General features: G+C 43.2%; 1 protein-coding gene across 1 annotated transcript in view; it reads right to left on the reverse strand.

The window, feature by feature from the left end:
• The window catches only part of rtkn2 (rhotekin 2), a 56,560-nt gene extending 43,306 nt beyond the window's left edge, over positions 1-13,254 (reverse strand). Inside the window, 3 exon segments of the mRNA NM_001127024.1 lie at positions 7,769-7,827; positions 10,021-10,211; positions 13,166-13,254. Coding sequence (NP_001120496.1) covers positions 7,769-7,827; positions 10,021-10,211; positions 13,166-13,219 — 304 coding nt within the window. The 5' untranslated portion in view covers positions 13,220-13,254.
• Positions 13,255-17,511: the final 4,257 nt, after the last annotated feature.

Genomic DNA, 17,511 nt, shown 5'->3' on the forward strand with positions numbered 1-17,511 from the left:
TTCAACAAGTTCCAACTAGACACAACTGTGCTACATCGACGGCTAGTCACAAGCACAGACAGCACCTCTATGTAATCTGGCGTAGCTATGAATTAAATATGAATACGACATCTTGTAGAAACTCTTATCTTGCAAATACCTAATGGTTTCTTACAGACAACAATGCTTGGCCTAAAATAAATGAGGTTGGGAATGAAAATGAAGCTCTGAAAAAGAAACCTGCTAAAGGTAGAGGAATAGCTTTACAGTAGTGGTCCATATGCACATAGACGAATGGTACCTCCAGAGTTGGATAGCCACACCCAAGCTTTAGTAAGGACACTATATGGCCAAAAGTATCCAGACACGTCTATACCAAGTTGCTCCTCAACCTTTTCTCTACTCTACTGGTAAGGTTGCCTCTAGATTTTGTAACATTGTTGGTGGGAGCTGCTTCCATTCATTTGTAAAAGGTTGGGCGCCAGGTTTGACCTGCAGTCTACAATACAGTTCATGCCATAGGTGAGGCCAATCACATTCTCCAAACTCCCATCTGACCAAACAAACACTTTTTGCACAGGATTGGCTTTGTTCTGAACAGGAAAGGGCCTTCCCCACACAGATGATACAAAGACAGAAGGACTGTCATTATACACCAGGGGTCCCCAACTTTTCTTACTCATAAGCCAAAGTCAAATGTAAAAAGACTTGGACAGCAACACAAGCACCATAAAAGTTCATGGAGGAGCCAAATAAGGGCTGTGATTGGCTATTAGGGGCCTCTATGCACACTATCCGCTTACAGGGGCTTTATTTGGTAGGAAATCTTGTTTTTATTCAACCAAAACTTGCCCCCAAGTCAGGAATTCAAAAACTACCATCAGGTTTGGGGGCACTGAGAGCAAAATCCAATGGGTTGGGGAGCAACATGTTACCCCTGAGCCACTGGTTGGGGATCACTGTAATACACTATACTATGACAGTTGGTTTTCAATAAAACCAGGGGGCCTAAGCCCTTACCAAGAAAAACAGACCAGGCCATTATTCTTGCTCCCCCAGACTGTTTCTTCTGGAATCTGTCAAACCTAAACTTTACCAACTAATGATGTGTTTCCACTGCTCCGGTGTCCAATGGCAGTTACCTTTAGAGCACTGTTGGCATTGCACATGGTGATGTTGCCTATGATTACCAAAAAAGCTCATATTCCCTATAAACAATTCTTTTTAATTGACACTGCTTCCGGCCAGGCGACATGTCAGTACAATGTACATATGGAAGTGTGTGGGCAGCACTCAGGCTATACCACCTATTCATGTATTAGGCATGTAGAACATGTGAGATCACAGGTTCCATACCTGTATATATCTACCTAATCAACCTGCTTTATTATTGCTGGGGTCATGGACACTGATAGCATTTAATTTAAAGGAGAAGGAAAGTCATTTTGGCATTTTGCTGCCAATAGATTCGCCACATAAGTGCCACCTAGAACGCTATATTCTACAGAAAGATTTCCCATACCTGAGTAAACAGCTTTAGAAGCTTTCTCCCTTTGCTTAAGATAGCAGCTGCCATTGTAAGTAGCTTCCTGCCTGCAGTCTAGCCATTATAGCTCAGATAACACATTCCTACGGGAGGGGGGAGGGATTCTTAGCATTCTGGTGGGAGGGGGAAGCAGGAGAGGGAGAGAACTGCACAGACTCTGGCCCCGGGAATTAAGGATGTTTCTGAGAGAGGAAGACAGACACTGGAACCTCATGTTTACAAAAAAGCAACAAGAAAGCCTGTGTTTCTTTTGATAGAGGACTCAGTGCAGCATTACTTCAAGTGCTTATGGCTCTATTTACATAGACCTTTCTGATTATCCCCCCCTTTACAGAATAAAGATGCAAATCTGAGCAATTTTCCAGTATATATCCAATCAAAACGTGACTACTGAAACAATGTAGCAGAAGGCAGCTGTGAAAGGACTTAGAAATGTGTAGAAGCACTGAAATGCACTGTGAGAAATGAAGGCTAGGGTATGTTTTGTATTTGCTAGTTCTGTATTAGGGTACGAGAACCAGAATTTAAGAGGGACAGAGTGATATTGCTTTCAGTTGCAGGTATATTTTCATATAGGGAATTTACATTTACCCTAATTAGCCATCATTTTTAAATTTACATCCACTTTAAAGAATAAGTAAACTTTTTTTTTCTATCAGGAAAATTACTCTAAACAGCCTCCAGAATTACCTACCTTTGTCCCAGCATTCTCTCTGACCTGGTTAGAAGTCAATCCTTTCCTTTGCTTCCTTATGCAGAGTGAAGCCCCGCCCCCACTTCCTGTTTAGGTCTCTCATCAAAAAAAAAAAAACCCTGCGAATGCACAGACTGGCTCCTGCTGAAGGCTCTCCACTCCGACAACGTTGTCGAATTGAAGAGAGAACTGAACAGGAAGTGGGGGCGGGGCTTCACTCTGCAAAAGGAAGCAAAGAGAAACAAACACCTTCTGACTGAGGAACCAGGTCAGACAGAATGCTGGGACAAAGGTAGGTAATTCTGGAGGCTGTTTAGAGTAATTTTACTGATAGAAAAAAAAAAAGGTTTATTTATTCTTTAAAGGGGACCTGTCACCCTCAAAATTAATTCCAAATCATGTTAGTTGAGCACAATAAACTTTACTTACACTATATAAATGATTTATTATTTTTTCCATTCAGTAGTGGAATTTACAGTCACAGCCAGCAGGCAGGCGCCATTTTGTGTACCTTGTTATTAAGGCAAGCTTTGTATTACCCCAAAATCTTATGCATTTGCCATCTAGGTGATATCTAGGAAGTGCTAAATGGAAAGTTAAAAGTAATTGTAGTTAAAAATCAGAGCTAACAATCATATATCGCCTGCCCCGCCTCTATAGAGGCGGGGCAGGCGATATATGATTGACAGCTCTGATTTTTAAATACATTTCCAACATACAGAAGGTTATTTATTCAAATCTTTGTTACATTTTTTAAGCAATAACTCCTATATAAAAGGCAAGTGCTTTGGCTTTTTCTCTCTGAGCTCAATCACCATCCCGTAATAATCCTCTATCAATACATGAAACAGTGCGCCGGTGTTTTCCCAGGCTTTGCTATATTTGCCTACATCGGCAGGCTGGCAGCCATATTTAAAAGAAGTGTTTATTATCGGCGGTCCCCAGAGCCCCAGAAACAAGACAGCAGCGTCCGGATTGTTTGCCGTGGACTTTTCTCCTCTTTGCTCAAATCAACACCTTTCACGGAATCGAAGGGGGAAAAAAAAGAAAAAGGAGCCGTAAAGATATTATTTTCCAGACTGCGGAAAAGTCCATTACATCTCGCAGATTAAACCGTGATTGTGGCGCAGCTGCCGATCGGCATTTAGCGAGAGGCGCGAATTTGTTTTGATTTCGTATTTACAGCCATTTGGTTTGAGCCGGTATTTCTGTTACAGATAAATCACAGGTGTGAAAAAGCCGACGGCTCCCATTCACCGCTAGGAATTTGCTTGCTGAATTATAAATGATTAATCCGATGTTGCTAAAGCAACAGGAACTTTTTCCCCCCTGCGTTTCTCTCTTTAGCTTGCCTCTTGATCATTTCGACTAGAAAAACCACGCAGTTCTATAAAGCTTCTCGGATGATAAATGCTGATCTGCGGCAATTACAGCCTCCTTCTCTTGTTAATCACAATAAAACAGGGAAGACCTAAAGTGCAAGGCATGGAAACATCACAAGGCCGCAGTCATCAGGGCAAGAAAAAATGCCGTCAATAGAACAAGTATGGGACCCCTTATCCGGAAACCAGTTATCCAGAAAGTTACGAATTATGGAATAGAGTCCATTATAAGCGAATAATTCTAATTTTTAAAAAGGATTTCCCTTTTTCTCTGTAATAATAAAACAGTACCTGTACTTGATCCCAACTAAGATATAATTACCCCTTATTGGGGGCAGAACAGCCTTATTGGGTTTATTTAATGGTTAAATGATTCCCTTTTCTCTGTAATAATAAAACAGTACCTGTACTTGATCCCAACTAAGATATAATTACCCCTTATTGGGGGCAGAACAGCCCTATTGGGTTTATGTAATGGTTAAATGATTCCCTTTTCTCTGTAATAAAACAGTACCTTGTACTTGATCCCAACCAAGATATAATTACCCCTTATTGGGGGCAGAACAGCCCTATTGGGTTTATTTCATGGTTAAATGATTCCCTTTTCTCTGTAATAATAAAACAGTACCTGTACTTGATCCCAACTAAGATATAATTACCCCTTATTGGGGGCAGAACAGCCCTATTGGGTTTATTTCATGGTTAAATGATTCCCTTTTCTCTGTAATAATAAAACAGTACCTGTACTTGATCCCAACTAAGATATAATTAATCCTTATAGGACGCAAAACAATCCTATTGGGGTTATTAAATTTTGTTTAGCAGAAGTTATGGAGATCCAAATTATGGAAAACCCCAGGTCCCGGTCATTCTGGATAACAAGTCCCATACCTGAACAGGGTTAAAAAAATTCACCCTGTTCAAATTCACTCTGTTTATGCACTTGTAAAATTACCTTTACTGGGTTTTACAGGGTTGGGTATGTGGGTATTAGTGATGTGCAGGCTTGCCCGCTGGTTAACCCGTGGGTCAGGCGGGTTGGGTTCAGGCTGCGCTCTTCCGCTCTCCCTCACTGTCTGCAACCGTACACTACCGGCAGCTCTCTTCCGGCTTCTCTATTTATAGGTTTGCGCCTGGAAGCCCCACCCACTTTTGTGACATCATTGTGGGGCAGGCGTGGGTCTATAAATAAAGGAAGGAAGCCAGGTTGGGTAGGGTTCGGGTTGGGAGCAGGTGGGTTAGGGTGGGGTGTGGGTCGAGAAAATCTCGGCCTGCACATCCCTAGTGGGTATAGATGTGACTGGGTGGGTCACAGGTCTAATCATTATTTTTTACCTTATATGACCTATTTTTTATCTATATCGAATTTTTTTTTTCTACCCCGCCCACTCCTGATGATGTCACTTCTGGTTTGCAGCAACAGCGCTTCTTGTTTAATGGAAGCCAGTGGGTCGTGGATCAGGTTGCAGCTAAGGCAGTTGTGAGTTGGGTCAGGTAGTGGGTCAAAGTGAGTAAAAATGTGGGTTGTGAGTCAGGTCTCAAAAATTGGTTCTGTATACACCTAAAAAACACCCTTGTAAAAATCAGCACATTATATAGGATGTGTTGAAATTACATTCTGCCTGTTTTACTTTTAAAATAATCCACATTTCCTACTTTTTTTTGCCATTATATAGCACTAATTTGAACTAGGGATGCACCAAACCCAGAGCCGAACCACTGAGTCCATCCCAAGGGATTTGGCCCAATAACAAATTAGGCTGAACCCGATTCCTGCCAAAAAAGGCCAAATCCTGGCCGAATACCAAACCGAATCCTGGATTCAGTGCATCCCTAATTTGAACATTAGGCTATTGGGCTACTGAGCTCACCCCCCCCCCATTCTTTTATAAACAGGACAATTGGTTCAGAGCTCCCTATTTTCCTTTAAACAAGCAAACCCCTTCCTTTTCTAAGCAGCAGCCTTTCAGCAGCTCATTATCAGGGGCTTCTCAGTGGAATTGGTTTTATCAGCTCCTTTGGAGTTCTGCAGGATCAGGAAGTGATGGGAAGTGCTGAAGTGAAACTGTCTTCATATACTTTTTTTGTGCCAGAAATAACAGAAACCCTAAATGTATAGTCAACGCAAGCCCTATTTACAGAGCTAATGTTTAAAAGTGGTGTATATTTTCCCTTTAAAGGACATATAAACTTTACATGTTGCCAGGCAAAATAGAATTGGAATTGAGCCACCCAGCTATGATGCCCCTTGACACCTGCCCTAGCCTCACACAAACCTTTCACTATGCGCACAATTCTACCACCACCTGTGAAGAGTTTTCTATAACATGGGAGGAGGCTGATGTAGGTTTCAAGAAGCAGTACCACCAGACTCCGATCATGTGTAGGCATCTTCACAGTAAATAACTTGACATTCTAGGGTCTTTATTTACAAGCCTGTTATAAGATGAAGCTGCCACTTTTGGATTGGCTTCTCCTGCGTACAGTTAAAGTGTTGGTGTAAAGCAGTGGTCCCAAACCAGTGGCTCAGGGGCAACATGTTGCTCCCCAACCCCTTGGGTGTTGCTCTCAGTGCCCCCAAACCAGGGAGTTATTTTTCAATTCCTGACTTGGGAGCAAGTTTTGGAGGTATAAAGACCATGTGTAATGCCAAACAGAGCCTCCTGTAGGCTGACAGTCTACAGTGGGCTACCAAATAACCAATTACAGCCCTTACTGGTCACCCCCTAGGAAATATCTTTATGCTTGTGTTGCTCCTCAACTGTTTTTATATTTACATGTCTTGGCTCCTGGGAAGGTTACTGTGAACATGCTCAAATTAAAGGCAAACTAAGTTTATATTAAATTCCATTGCAATCCAAAACTTCCTTCGCCAAAAATGATTTTGGAAAAAAATATTGACGTTGGCCTTATTCTTGAAGTCATGACCAAAGGCCACAATCAAATTTTGTACTCAGTTGTTTGGGTGTGCAACTGATGATGGCGTCATTATTGAAGTCATCACCAAAAACCACAATCATATGTTGTACTTGGTCATCTTCAAATGCAATTGTGCAAATACATGCCCAAACAACCGAGTACAAGTGGTCTTTGGTGGTGACTTCAAGAACAAGGTCATCTTCAAATGAATTGTGCAAATGCATACTCCCAAAAGACCACTGTCACTATATACAAGACACAGAGAAACCCACAAGTGTTGCATTTGTCAACTGACTGGAAAGTCTTATTTACCGGATGGTGCCTAGCATGTTGGCTGAATTCAATTGCTAATCATTTTCCTCAGGCTCCGTGGAATGAAATATGGAGCAGAGATCCACCGGCAGTTATAAAAGTGAGGATGGAGCAGACATACTGGGTGAAATTTTAGACAGGAACATTATAGTTTGATCTTGGGAAATGCACTGCTGAGAGTGATAATACTTGAGAAAGCTCTTCTACAATATAATCAACAAGTTGTGACATCACAAGTACTTAATTATAACCACAGATATTCCATTCTCTGGAGCAGACATAGTTGTTCAGTTGAGGTGTTTTGAAAGCTTACATTAATGTACCTTTCCATTTACTGCATTAGTCATTGAATTTATTTGCGTATTGTATACTTTTCATACAACAAAAAAATGCCATATTTTATGTTTGAATGCAATACAATGTATATTTGTTTAGTGCATTCATAAGTAATATAAAAGACTGACATGAGATAATTCATTTTGGCTTATATAGATACTATATTATTATATAGATAACATACATACAGGATTCTTCACACTGAGAGGAAACCATTAACATCTAAGTCACACCGACCATTTTGCAACCCATTTCCCTAAGGAGTCATTCAACCCCTTTCTCGCCCTTTTCCATGTTGAAGTGATGGATTGTTGGACTTGAAGTCCCTTTTCCATGATGAGCAGTGCACATATTTTCTGGAAAGCAGAGGGACTTCATGTTCCAGAATCCATCACCTCAACCCCCTCTCTCATTAAGCTAAATGAACATGGATAGATTCAGAGGTGGGAATAAATGCATAGCCGTTACTGGCTAACGGAATACTCCCTTACTTGCAAGCTTTTGTGCTTAGTTTTGGCCCTTTTTTTCAAAAAGATCCTTCCTTTGCAATTAAACATGCATCCATTTGAGCAATAAAGGGTATTTTGTGGCTTACTATACCTGAAATCGCAACTTTTCCAGGGCAAGCTTGGCGTTCATTCAGTCCGACATCAGAAGACCTAAAAACAAAGCAAATTAAATGTCAAAATCAGGGTTGATTTTATTTGTATTATGTGCCAAGATAAAGTGTCTGATGTTGTCAAGATAGTAACTTATTTATAATGTCTCCACCCTTTTCCTGCCCCCTTTCTTAGGGCTCTGGCACACGGGGGAGATTAGTCGCCCGCGAACAGGGAGTTAATCACGGGCAACTAATCTCCCCCGTGTGCCAGAGCCCTTACAGCCTATATCAGGGATCTCCAAGCTTTTTTACTCATGAGCCACACCCAGATGTAAACAGTGTAGGAGAGCCACAGAAGACTGCTCCAAAACTTGTCTCCAAGCCAGAAATGTAAAAATGGCGCCTACTTTGAGGCCACTGGGAGCAACATCAAAGGGCGTGGTAAGCAACATGTTACTCCAGAGCCACTGGTTGGGGATCATTGGCCTATATACTAGTCTAGGGGAAAGCTCAGACTTGGAAAGGTAAAACTTCCCCAATGAAAATGACCGTTACAAAACAGCTCTATTTACTCAATTTCAAAGCCTTTATTTTCTATTGCAGTCTGTAACAAAAACCTAGAGCAGAATGTGGAGCGGTTGCTTTTATGAAGAAAGTTAACCCTTTATTTCAGCTATGAATAGACTAGACATCAGAACTAAGGATTTAGGCCTACAGTACATCAGCTGTTCTGACTGCTCTGCTGTATTCATCTTGAATGCAAACTTGGCCATTCTGACTTTTCTATCATGTACTCACCACACCAATGGCAGAACATCTGGCAGGCCACAGCTTAATAAAACAGAAGTGAGTAACCATGACATATTGCATAAGAAAATACAAAAGGTTGTGGAATACATTGTTGCTCTATAAATGAAAGGCAATTGAAAAGTATTTCTAATTCAAATTTGTTTTGAATAAAAGCTGCATTCCATTATAATTAATTAATTAGGCCATTTAACTCATTATCATGATATTTCTATCCTGATACCATTCTCATATCTGCATAAGTACAGGGTGAAGAACAATATAATATGTCATCCTCTTTTAAAATACTATGTAGTTAAGTAACACAGCCAGCAGATGGCAGCAGCAAACCAGCCTAAAATTTTATCAGCGTTTCCTTCTGTAGCTTACAAAGAAATGTTGTTTAGGATTATTTCTTCAAAAGAAACCCTCTCCAAAATTATGTCCATGAGCAGTAACAGCTTGAATTCCCTGTGACCAATCAAGTCCATGACTTGCCTCTCCCCTCCCATCAACACCCTGCCTTTCCATAACAGGCATGAATTTATTGTAGGTCTACGAGTGTTCATCAGACAGGGCACTTAAAGGAATAGTTCAGTGTAAAAATAAACATGGGTAAAATAGACAGACTGCACAAAATAAAAATGTTCTCAATATAGTTAGTTAGGCAAAAATGTAATCTATAAAGGCTGGAGTGGGCAGATCTCTAACGTAATAGCCAGAACACTACTTCCTCCTTTACAGCTCTCTAAGCTGTTAGTTAGTCAGTAACCAATCAGTGACTTGAGGGGGGGCCATATGGGACATAACTGTCAGTTAGTTTGCATTTGAATCTGACCTGCACGCTCACAAACTAACTGAACGGTTATGCCCCACGTGGCCCCCACTAAAGTCCCGGACTAACTAAGAGGTTAGGGCTGTGACACATGGGGAGATTAGTCGCCGGAAATGCTATTCCTCCGGCTAGAAGGTAAATCGCCGGTGGGATGGCATACGCGGCGCCGCGATTTACTGAAGTCGCCTTGAGAGGAAACTTCCGTGACTTCTGCAAATCGCAGCGCCGCGTAAGCCATCCCACCGGCGATTTACATTCTAGCCGGAGGGATAGCATTTCGGGGAGATTAGTTGCCCCTTGCCCCCCCCCCCCAAAACCCCCTTGTCGTGCAGCTACTTATCTCCCCGTGTGTCACAGCCCTTAGAGAGCTGAAAGCAGGAAGTAGTGTTCCGGCTATTATGCTAGACATCTGCCCACTCCAGCCTTTATAGAATACATTTTTGCCTAACTAACTATATTGCAAATATGTTTTATTTTGCACAGTCACACTGACACAGCGACAGTGGGGGCAGAGGGGCATTTATCCTCCCACTTCTTGGTATGGACCATACCCTGCTCTGTGTCACTACAGCCTGAAAGAAAGATACATCCGACCCATCAGGCAAAAGAAAGCATTTGGGCACAACCTACCTTCTCCCTGTATTGCTTTCACCCATTTGAGAGCGCAGTAGTGCCGTGTAGTCCTGGATGCGGGCATTGCACACCATCAGATTCTTCACTGCATTGAGGAGCTGCTCCTTCTGACTGCTCACCGACAGCAGCTTGCAGATCCCGTCCCGCATACGGATCTCAAAATCCAGTTTCTCTTGAATAAGGCAGTCCTGTGTATACAAATGAGATGCACGTGTGATGCACTGGGGGGGCTGAATAATAGAAATAGTAGTTTAAAGTTTTATGGGTTTTCAGTTATTCAGCTTTTTGTTCAGCAGCTCTCTGGTTTGGAATTTAAGCCGCTATCTGGTTGCTAGGGTCTTGTTTAACCTAGCAACCAAGCAGTGGGGTAGTATAAGACTAGAATATAAATAGTAGTGGGGCTGAATAGTAAGATAAGTAATAAAAAGTAACACTATTAATAGATTTGTAAGTGCAGAGCAATCGTTTTTGGCTGTCGGGGTCAGTGACCCCCATTTGAAAGCTGGAAAAATGTAAAAGTGGAAGGCAGACCGTTTGTAAACTATAAAAAATAAATAATGAAGACCAATTGCAAAGTTGCAGTTGTCATAGCAAGTTTTAAACCTTATAAGGTAGGTTTTAATTACAGGTAAAAATGGTTGTTGTAATTAAAAATTAAACCTTTATTGGGGTCCCATGGACCCTCCCTGGTCCATGACTGTGCTACAAATGAGTGGTGGGTGTGGCCTAAAGGTCCTTTCCCAAAAGCACAGTAGGATGTGAGAAGCCAATCACAGCAAAGATAAGATGCAGTTCCCTGGCAGGCTGCTAAGCTGCTGGATGCCCACTAGATGGCGCCTGCTAGATGATACAAAGTGATGAGTGCCACTGGCTCTGATGAACAGGCTGGGAAATAATGATGGGCAGGTCAACAAAAAGTTGGACCACGCCTGCCCCTAACCCACCCTCACCCAGCGAGCTGTGGTTGTTAATATACCCGCGCCTGGCTTGCCCACCAAGGAGCAAGAACAGAAAAATTCCACATTTTTACTGATTTCAAAATTCTACATAAATGCTATTAAAAGCTCTATTTGCCTCTCGCCATTCCCTCCTCTGCTTTCCCCCAGCACTACACCACTGCATTATTGTATCAGTAGCCAGCTCTCCTCTAAGGAACACTCGGATTCTCACAATGCATAAGCTAGGAATTGTCACTCGTAAGAAGGCAAGGCATTGTGGGAGCTGTTGGGCTGAAAGAAGAGCTGATCTCCAATACATTGTTACAGGAGTCTGGCAAGCAGAGAAGAGAACAGAAAAAGAACAGGCAGAAAAGGCTTTTCAATAGCAATTTCATGTACAAAAGATAGGGGGAACACACACAGCCATGTAACACACACGACAAAAAAACAGACAATCATGCAACACACAGACACACACACACTGAAGCAGGCCATACATGCACCGATATAATCGTATGAAACGTGACAACGTGTAGGCTCCAAATTATTGTCGCAATAATTTTCACACCATGGCAATCGGCCGTTTAGACAATCGGACAGTATGGGTAACGATACAATCTGTGCATGTATTGTTTATTTACTTTTGTACGATTGGTGTCTGGCAACTATTTCCTGTTCAGAACATCCTCCCATTTTTAAGGGTTTTATCCTACAATTTCAGTCTGAATGTTCGTTTCAGATCCTTGCATTTAACCGTACAACAGATATCCAAATGTTCGTCGGAAAAGACTAAAATCTGAACGTGTATGGGCAGCTTTACAGAGGCACATAGGTGCACAGACAGCCGAGCAACACACACACACAGCCAAGCAACACACACAGACAGCCAAGCAACACACACACAGGCAGCCGAGCAACACACACACACAGACAGCCGAGCAACACACACACACAGACAGCCGAGCAACACACACACACAGACAGCCGAGCAACACACACACACAGACAGCCGAGCAACACACACACACAGACAGCCGAGCAACACACACACACAGACAGCCGAGCAACACACACAGCCAAGCAACACACACACACACACAGCCAAGCAACACACACACACAGCCAAGCAACACACACACACAGCCAAGCAACACACACAAAGACAGCCAAGCAACACACACAAAGACAGCCAAGCAACACACACACAGCCAAGCAACACACACACACAGCCAACACACACACACACAGCCAAGCAACACACACACAGCCAAGCAACACACACACACACAGCCAAGCAACACACACACACAGCCGAGCAACACACACACAGACAGCCGAGCAACACACACACAGACAGCCGAGCAACACACACACAGACAGCCGAGCAACACACACAGACAGCCGAGCAACACACACACAGACAGCCGAGCAACACACACACAGACAGCCGAGCAACACACACACAGACAGCCGAGCAACACACACAGACAGCCGAGCAACACACACAGACAGCCGAGCAACACACACAGACAGCCAAGCAACACACACAGACAGCCAAGCAACACACACACAGACAGACACTGTTACAGAGCCTAAAGCTGCACATACAGGGAACAAGGTTCCGTACGATGCTCGGTGTGTGTATGGGGGGGGGGGGCTGATGAAGCGACTGATGTTGCTGAAGCCGTGGATATCGGCCGTCTCGTTGACCGGACAGGTCTCAAAGTTTGAAGGCTCCCAAACGTTCCCTATATGTTACTGCTGAATCGTCTGATAGGGGTTACATTCTATTGTTTCTACCTGCATTTCTGATGATTCCAGTGTTAGCGGAGGGTACGGCTGATCTTTCCTGTGATGGTCATGGGAAACATCATAATTGTAGCGTGTATGGCCAACTCAATAGGCATGGAGGGACAGGCCCCTGACAGACACTCACACACAGGTACAGAGACACACACAGGGCTACACACACACACACACACACGACAAAGATACAAACTGACAGACAGACTGATCCCTCACAGACACACCCAGACTTACAGACACATAAATGACACACACAGACTGGTAACACCCAAACAAATCAAACGAGAGACACAATCGCACTGACAGACTAACACCCAGACACAAGACAGATAGGCGCAGCGACACAATCGCACAAGGGCGCTACTGGGACAGCTGACACCCAGCTCTGTCGCACTCACATCCTCCCGGGGGAAGAGGACGCTCTCACGGATTTTCTTGCGCTTGATCTCCATGCCGAGGGCCGAGCACTTGGACACGGTAGCGCGACACTTGTCGCTCCGGAGAAACATTTGAATTTGCCGCCGCGGCTCCTGCTCGTCGCCCTCCATTGTTTCCCAACAATACAACGTCCAGAGTGTCTAGTCCCGCCCCTCTCAGCCATTGGCCAGTGTCAGTACGCCTCACACGGGCATTGGGCGGAACTACCGCGCCCCTCACTCTCCGCCTCTGACTGACTTTGGACTGTACCACTGCACGACGTTGCGCTGATTTGCAAAAATACTTCGTTCTACCTCATATAAGCCCACAGACAGACAGCTCATTGTTTTATATTACTACATCGGTAGCAGTGTGCTGGACAGAACTAAGATTTTTGGGAATATATCCCCCAATCGTATTTATTGCACCCCCCTTCCTTAACTCTGGACTTTCCCGTGGGAACGTCCCGCCCTTAGGGACAGGTGGCGGCAGGTGTTGGTACTTTGATCTTTAGGCAGCTCTGTGCCCTTATTGGGATAGTGTGATGGTGGCATAAGCCTTTTATTTTAATGTCTCTGGGCAAGCTTGGTCCTGGGTCACTCGCCATAGCGAGGGGTGAATTTCATTTTAAAGGGGGACTATATCCTTGTGTGGGAGGTGCGTAAGTGTACCAATCACGATGCTTTGTTAGATATGGCGTAAGGTTTCCTACCTATAGATCCCAGTATAGTGTCAGACCAAATAGGCTGCTGGCTCAGTGTGGAAGGGCCAAGCTGGCTAGTTAATTTAGACCTGTATGGCCAGTTTAACCCCTGAACCACCGTTGTTATAGCCACATTTGAGGAAAGTAGGCTTTTGAAGCTTTATTTTTCTCACAAGGTTGCAAAATGTAAAACAGTAGTCCTACAAAAGTCAAGAGTAAGTTGATTGCAATAGGCTAACATATATGAAAGGAATTTCTGTCCAAAAATGATTTTTATTTTGAGAGATTTTTTTTCTTTTCAGAGATGAAAGAGATGCTCTTTCAAACATTTGACTTAAAAGTTTGCATTTGGAAGCAGTGTCTGTCTATCCTTGGCTATTGCCAGACTACGGAAGCATTAGCTTTCCCACAATGCTTTGCAGTTGTGAGGCTTTTTTACAAAATATGATGAAATCAGTTTTCCTTTTGTACATATTATAGGCTATTTTAAAGGAGAAGGAAAGGTACAACTAAATGTTAGTTACCTCCCATTGATTGCTAAAAGCTTTAGCACACTAAAATAAGAAATATTTATAAATAAATTACAAATTCAGTATAGTTTCTGGTATAATCAGAATCCCCTCTCAATATCTGTCTCTCTTCATTCTTTCTTCATACAGGAGTCTGAATCAGACTTTGACAGGTCACCCGTTGCCTAGAGATGTATTTGAGCTCACTCATTCAAAATGACTGGTTGTGATGGAAACCCTGTCTCTCTACATGTAGGATTGGTGCCAGAGTCAGTTGTTTTGTTTGTGCTGGAGTCGGTTATTTGAGTTAGCTCTAACACACGTTAGGAAAGAGAGCCTCCCTAAAAGATGTCGATCAAAATCTAACCCTGAACTTGATTATTTCTGAAATGGCACAGAATTTTTAACTGATTGCATTTAAAAAGTTTTATTTATTTTTTTTGAGATAAAGCTTATATTAAATTTTCATTTCTGCAATAGTTCCCCTATAAGCATGATTTTTATGTTATTTATATTATTGAATCAATTGACGTTATTGTAAGACGAGCACATAACATTCCCAGACCGCAGGGTCTACTTCCTCTATAGTCTGGAAGTAAATTTAAAATATAGTTTAAAAAAAAAAACCCTCCCCATTAGTGGGGACACGGGCAGGCAGGGGTGAGCGGGACATGGGCAGTGGGCTGTGCTACGGGCCCCTATGAAGGTTTTTTTTTTCACAGGGAGGACCCGGTGAGAGGAGTGTGATCAGTGGGGGTGTGATCAACGTGGGGGGAGCTTAGGGGGGCATCTGGCCCTGGTAATGAATGGTGTCAACACACACAACACATTTGTGGGTTTTAAGTTATTTAGCTTTTTATTGAGCAGCTCTCCAGTTTGCAATTACAGCAATCTGGTTGCTAGGGTCCAAATCACCCTAGCAACCATGCACTGATTTGATTAAGAGACTGGAATATGAATAGAAAGATGAGTAATAGAAAATAAAAAGCAATAACAATAAATTTGTAACCTTGCAGAGCAATAGTTTCTTAGATGAGTCAGTGACCCCCATTTTAAAGCTGGAAAAAGTCAGAAGGAGAAGGCAAAAACTGCAAAAAAGAGAAGGCTAATTGAGAATTTGCTTAGAATTAGTTCTATAACATACTAAAAATGAACTCAAAGGTGAACCAACCCTTTAAAAACAAATGCAACATCGACACAGGCATTTACACCCACCAAGGCTGTGGTGGTGCGGGGGTTAAATCATGTATCTATTCGTGTAGCTAAATATGATACAAGCGATAGCTTCTGTAAATAATAGTCACAGAGTAATGCAGCAATTTGCTTTGCCACCTGGGCTTGATGTACTTTGACTTTTAACAACTGAGCGTTTATCCGCCCTGTAAAAATGCAGCTCTGAGAACGACATTTCTGTTTATAACCATAACTCCTTTAAATATCCGGGTTACCATGTTTATACAAAGGAAATTCACAAAACCACTTCCCTCAGTTTTTGGAAAAAAATGGTCTAAATTGCTGAAATTGGGATATTATCAACGTTTTGTCATTCAGAAATAAGGGCTGTAGGAGTAAATTACATTAGAATGGTTTTTATTTACTTGTGAATGTGCTGTTTGCAGGTTCGAACTGGGGCGGCGGGGCACTGGGAATAAACCTGACCCCCGCTGGCGCTCCCCATGCTGATCTCCATTCCGCCTCTGCTATACACGGGCCTGGACTAGGTGTAGGCAACAGAAGAGCTATGTGCCTAGCACCCCACCACCACCATTGCACCCTAGTTATGGACCTACTTGTAAACTTTTTTCTTATTTCTGATATTTTTCTCCATTTCTTCCTATTTATTAGTTTATACCTGAGCTGTAAAAGTTTTGACTGCTGGGAAAAAGTTATTCTATTAAATATCTGGGACAAAATTTTGAAATTTACAATCAGAATTTTTTTGTTTGTTGTTTTTGGAAAACTGAAATCATGCCCATTGGTGTTTTGTGGTACTCATCTGACATTGTCGGCAGGGCCGCCATCAGGGGATACAGGGGGGACAATGCAATTGGGCCCCAAGAGACGTAAAAGTATGATTCATGGGTGATAAAGAAGGTGGGGCTTGTGGGGAGTAAGCTGGATCAAGGATTTGGCATAATGGAGTGTGAGTGGTGCTGAATAGGGGTGTGTTCATGTGAATGGGCCATTTTTTCACTTGGGCCTCGTTCTAGTTGTTGGCAGGGTCCTATTCCCAGGGGCACCAGTGATAAATAGGTTAATAATTGGGGGGCCCCCTGTGGGAGAGGGACCAGCTAACATAGTAGTATAGGGGTCCTGTGATTGCTCATGGCAGCCCTGTCCCACTGTATGAATGGCAGACGATCAGATCAGCCCAATTTGGTCCAGGCCAAAGAGATGCCCTTGTCTGGCAATCCAACCAGGTGATCAGATATCTCCATGTATGGCCGGCTTTACTTCCCCTCCACTTAACCGGGCCCGTGCCATTAGATGTGTGGGCAACTATGAGTTACAGGTTGCATCAATAAATTCATGCTTCTGTAATACCAGCCAGTCTCCATGGCTAATAAATCCTTAGGACAAGTGAGGGCAGCTTCTAGCTTTTGGGGTTCAAAATACAGCCCCCACCAGTCCATTAAATTGTGACTGTCTAAAGGTCCCCATACACGCTGAGATCTGCTCGCTTGGCTAAATCGCCAAGTGAGCGGATCTGCACCCGATATCTCCACCTACGGGTGGGCGATATCGGGGAGCGTGTAGTTCGAATTATACTGGCGGCAAGGGGCAGTCGGTTCGGGGACCGCATCAACGAGCCGTTGCGGTCCCTGATCCGACTGAATTTTCTAACCTGGCCGATCGAGATCTGGCCAATTTCAGGCCAGATATCGGTTGGCCAGGCCCCTCGTTTCTGCCCCTACACGGGCAGATAAACTGCCGAATCGGTCCAAAGGACCGATATCGGCAGCTACAATCTGCCCGTGTATGGGGACCTTAAGGCATCTTGCATCAGCCCCTCTGGCATTTGCCAGAATCTACAGATTGCCAGCCCGGGCCTGCTTCTAGGCTTTATTGCAGGTTGTCATCACTGCCTTAGGGCAAATTGTTTAATAGATTTAAT

Source organism: Xenopus tropicalis, chromosome 7 (assembly GCF_000004195.4).
Source record: "Xenopus tropicalis strain Nigerian chromosome 7, UCB_Xtro_10.0, whole genome shotgun sequence".
Taxonomy (NCBI): Eukaryota; Metazoa; Chordata; class Amphibia; order Anura; family Pipidae; genus Xenopus; species Xenopus tropicalis.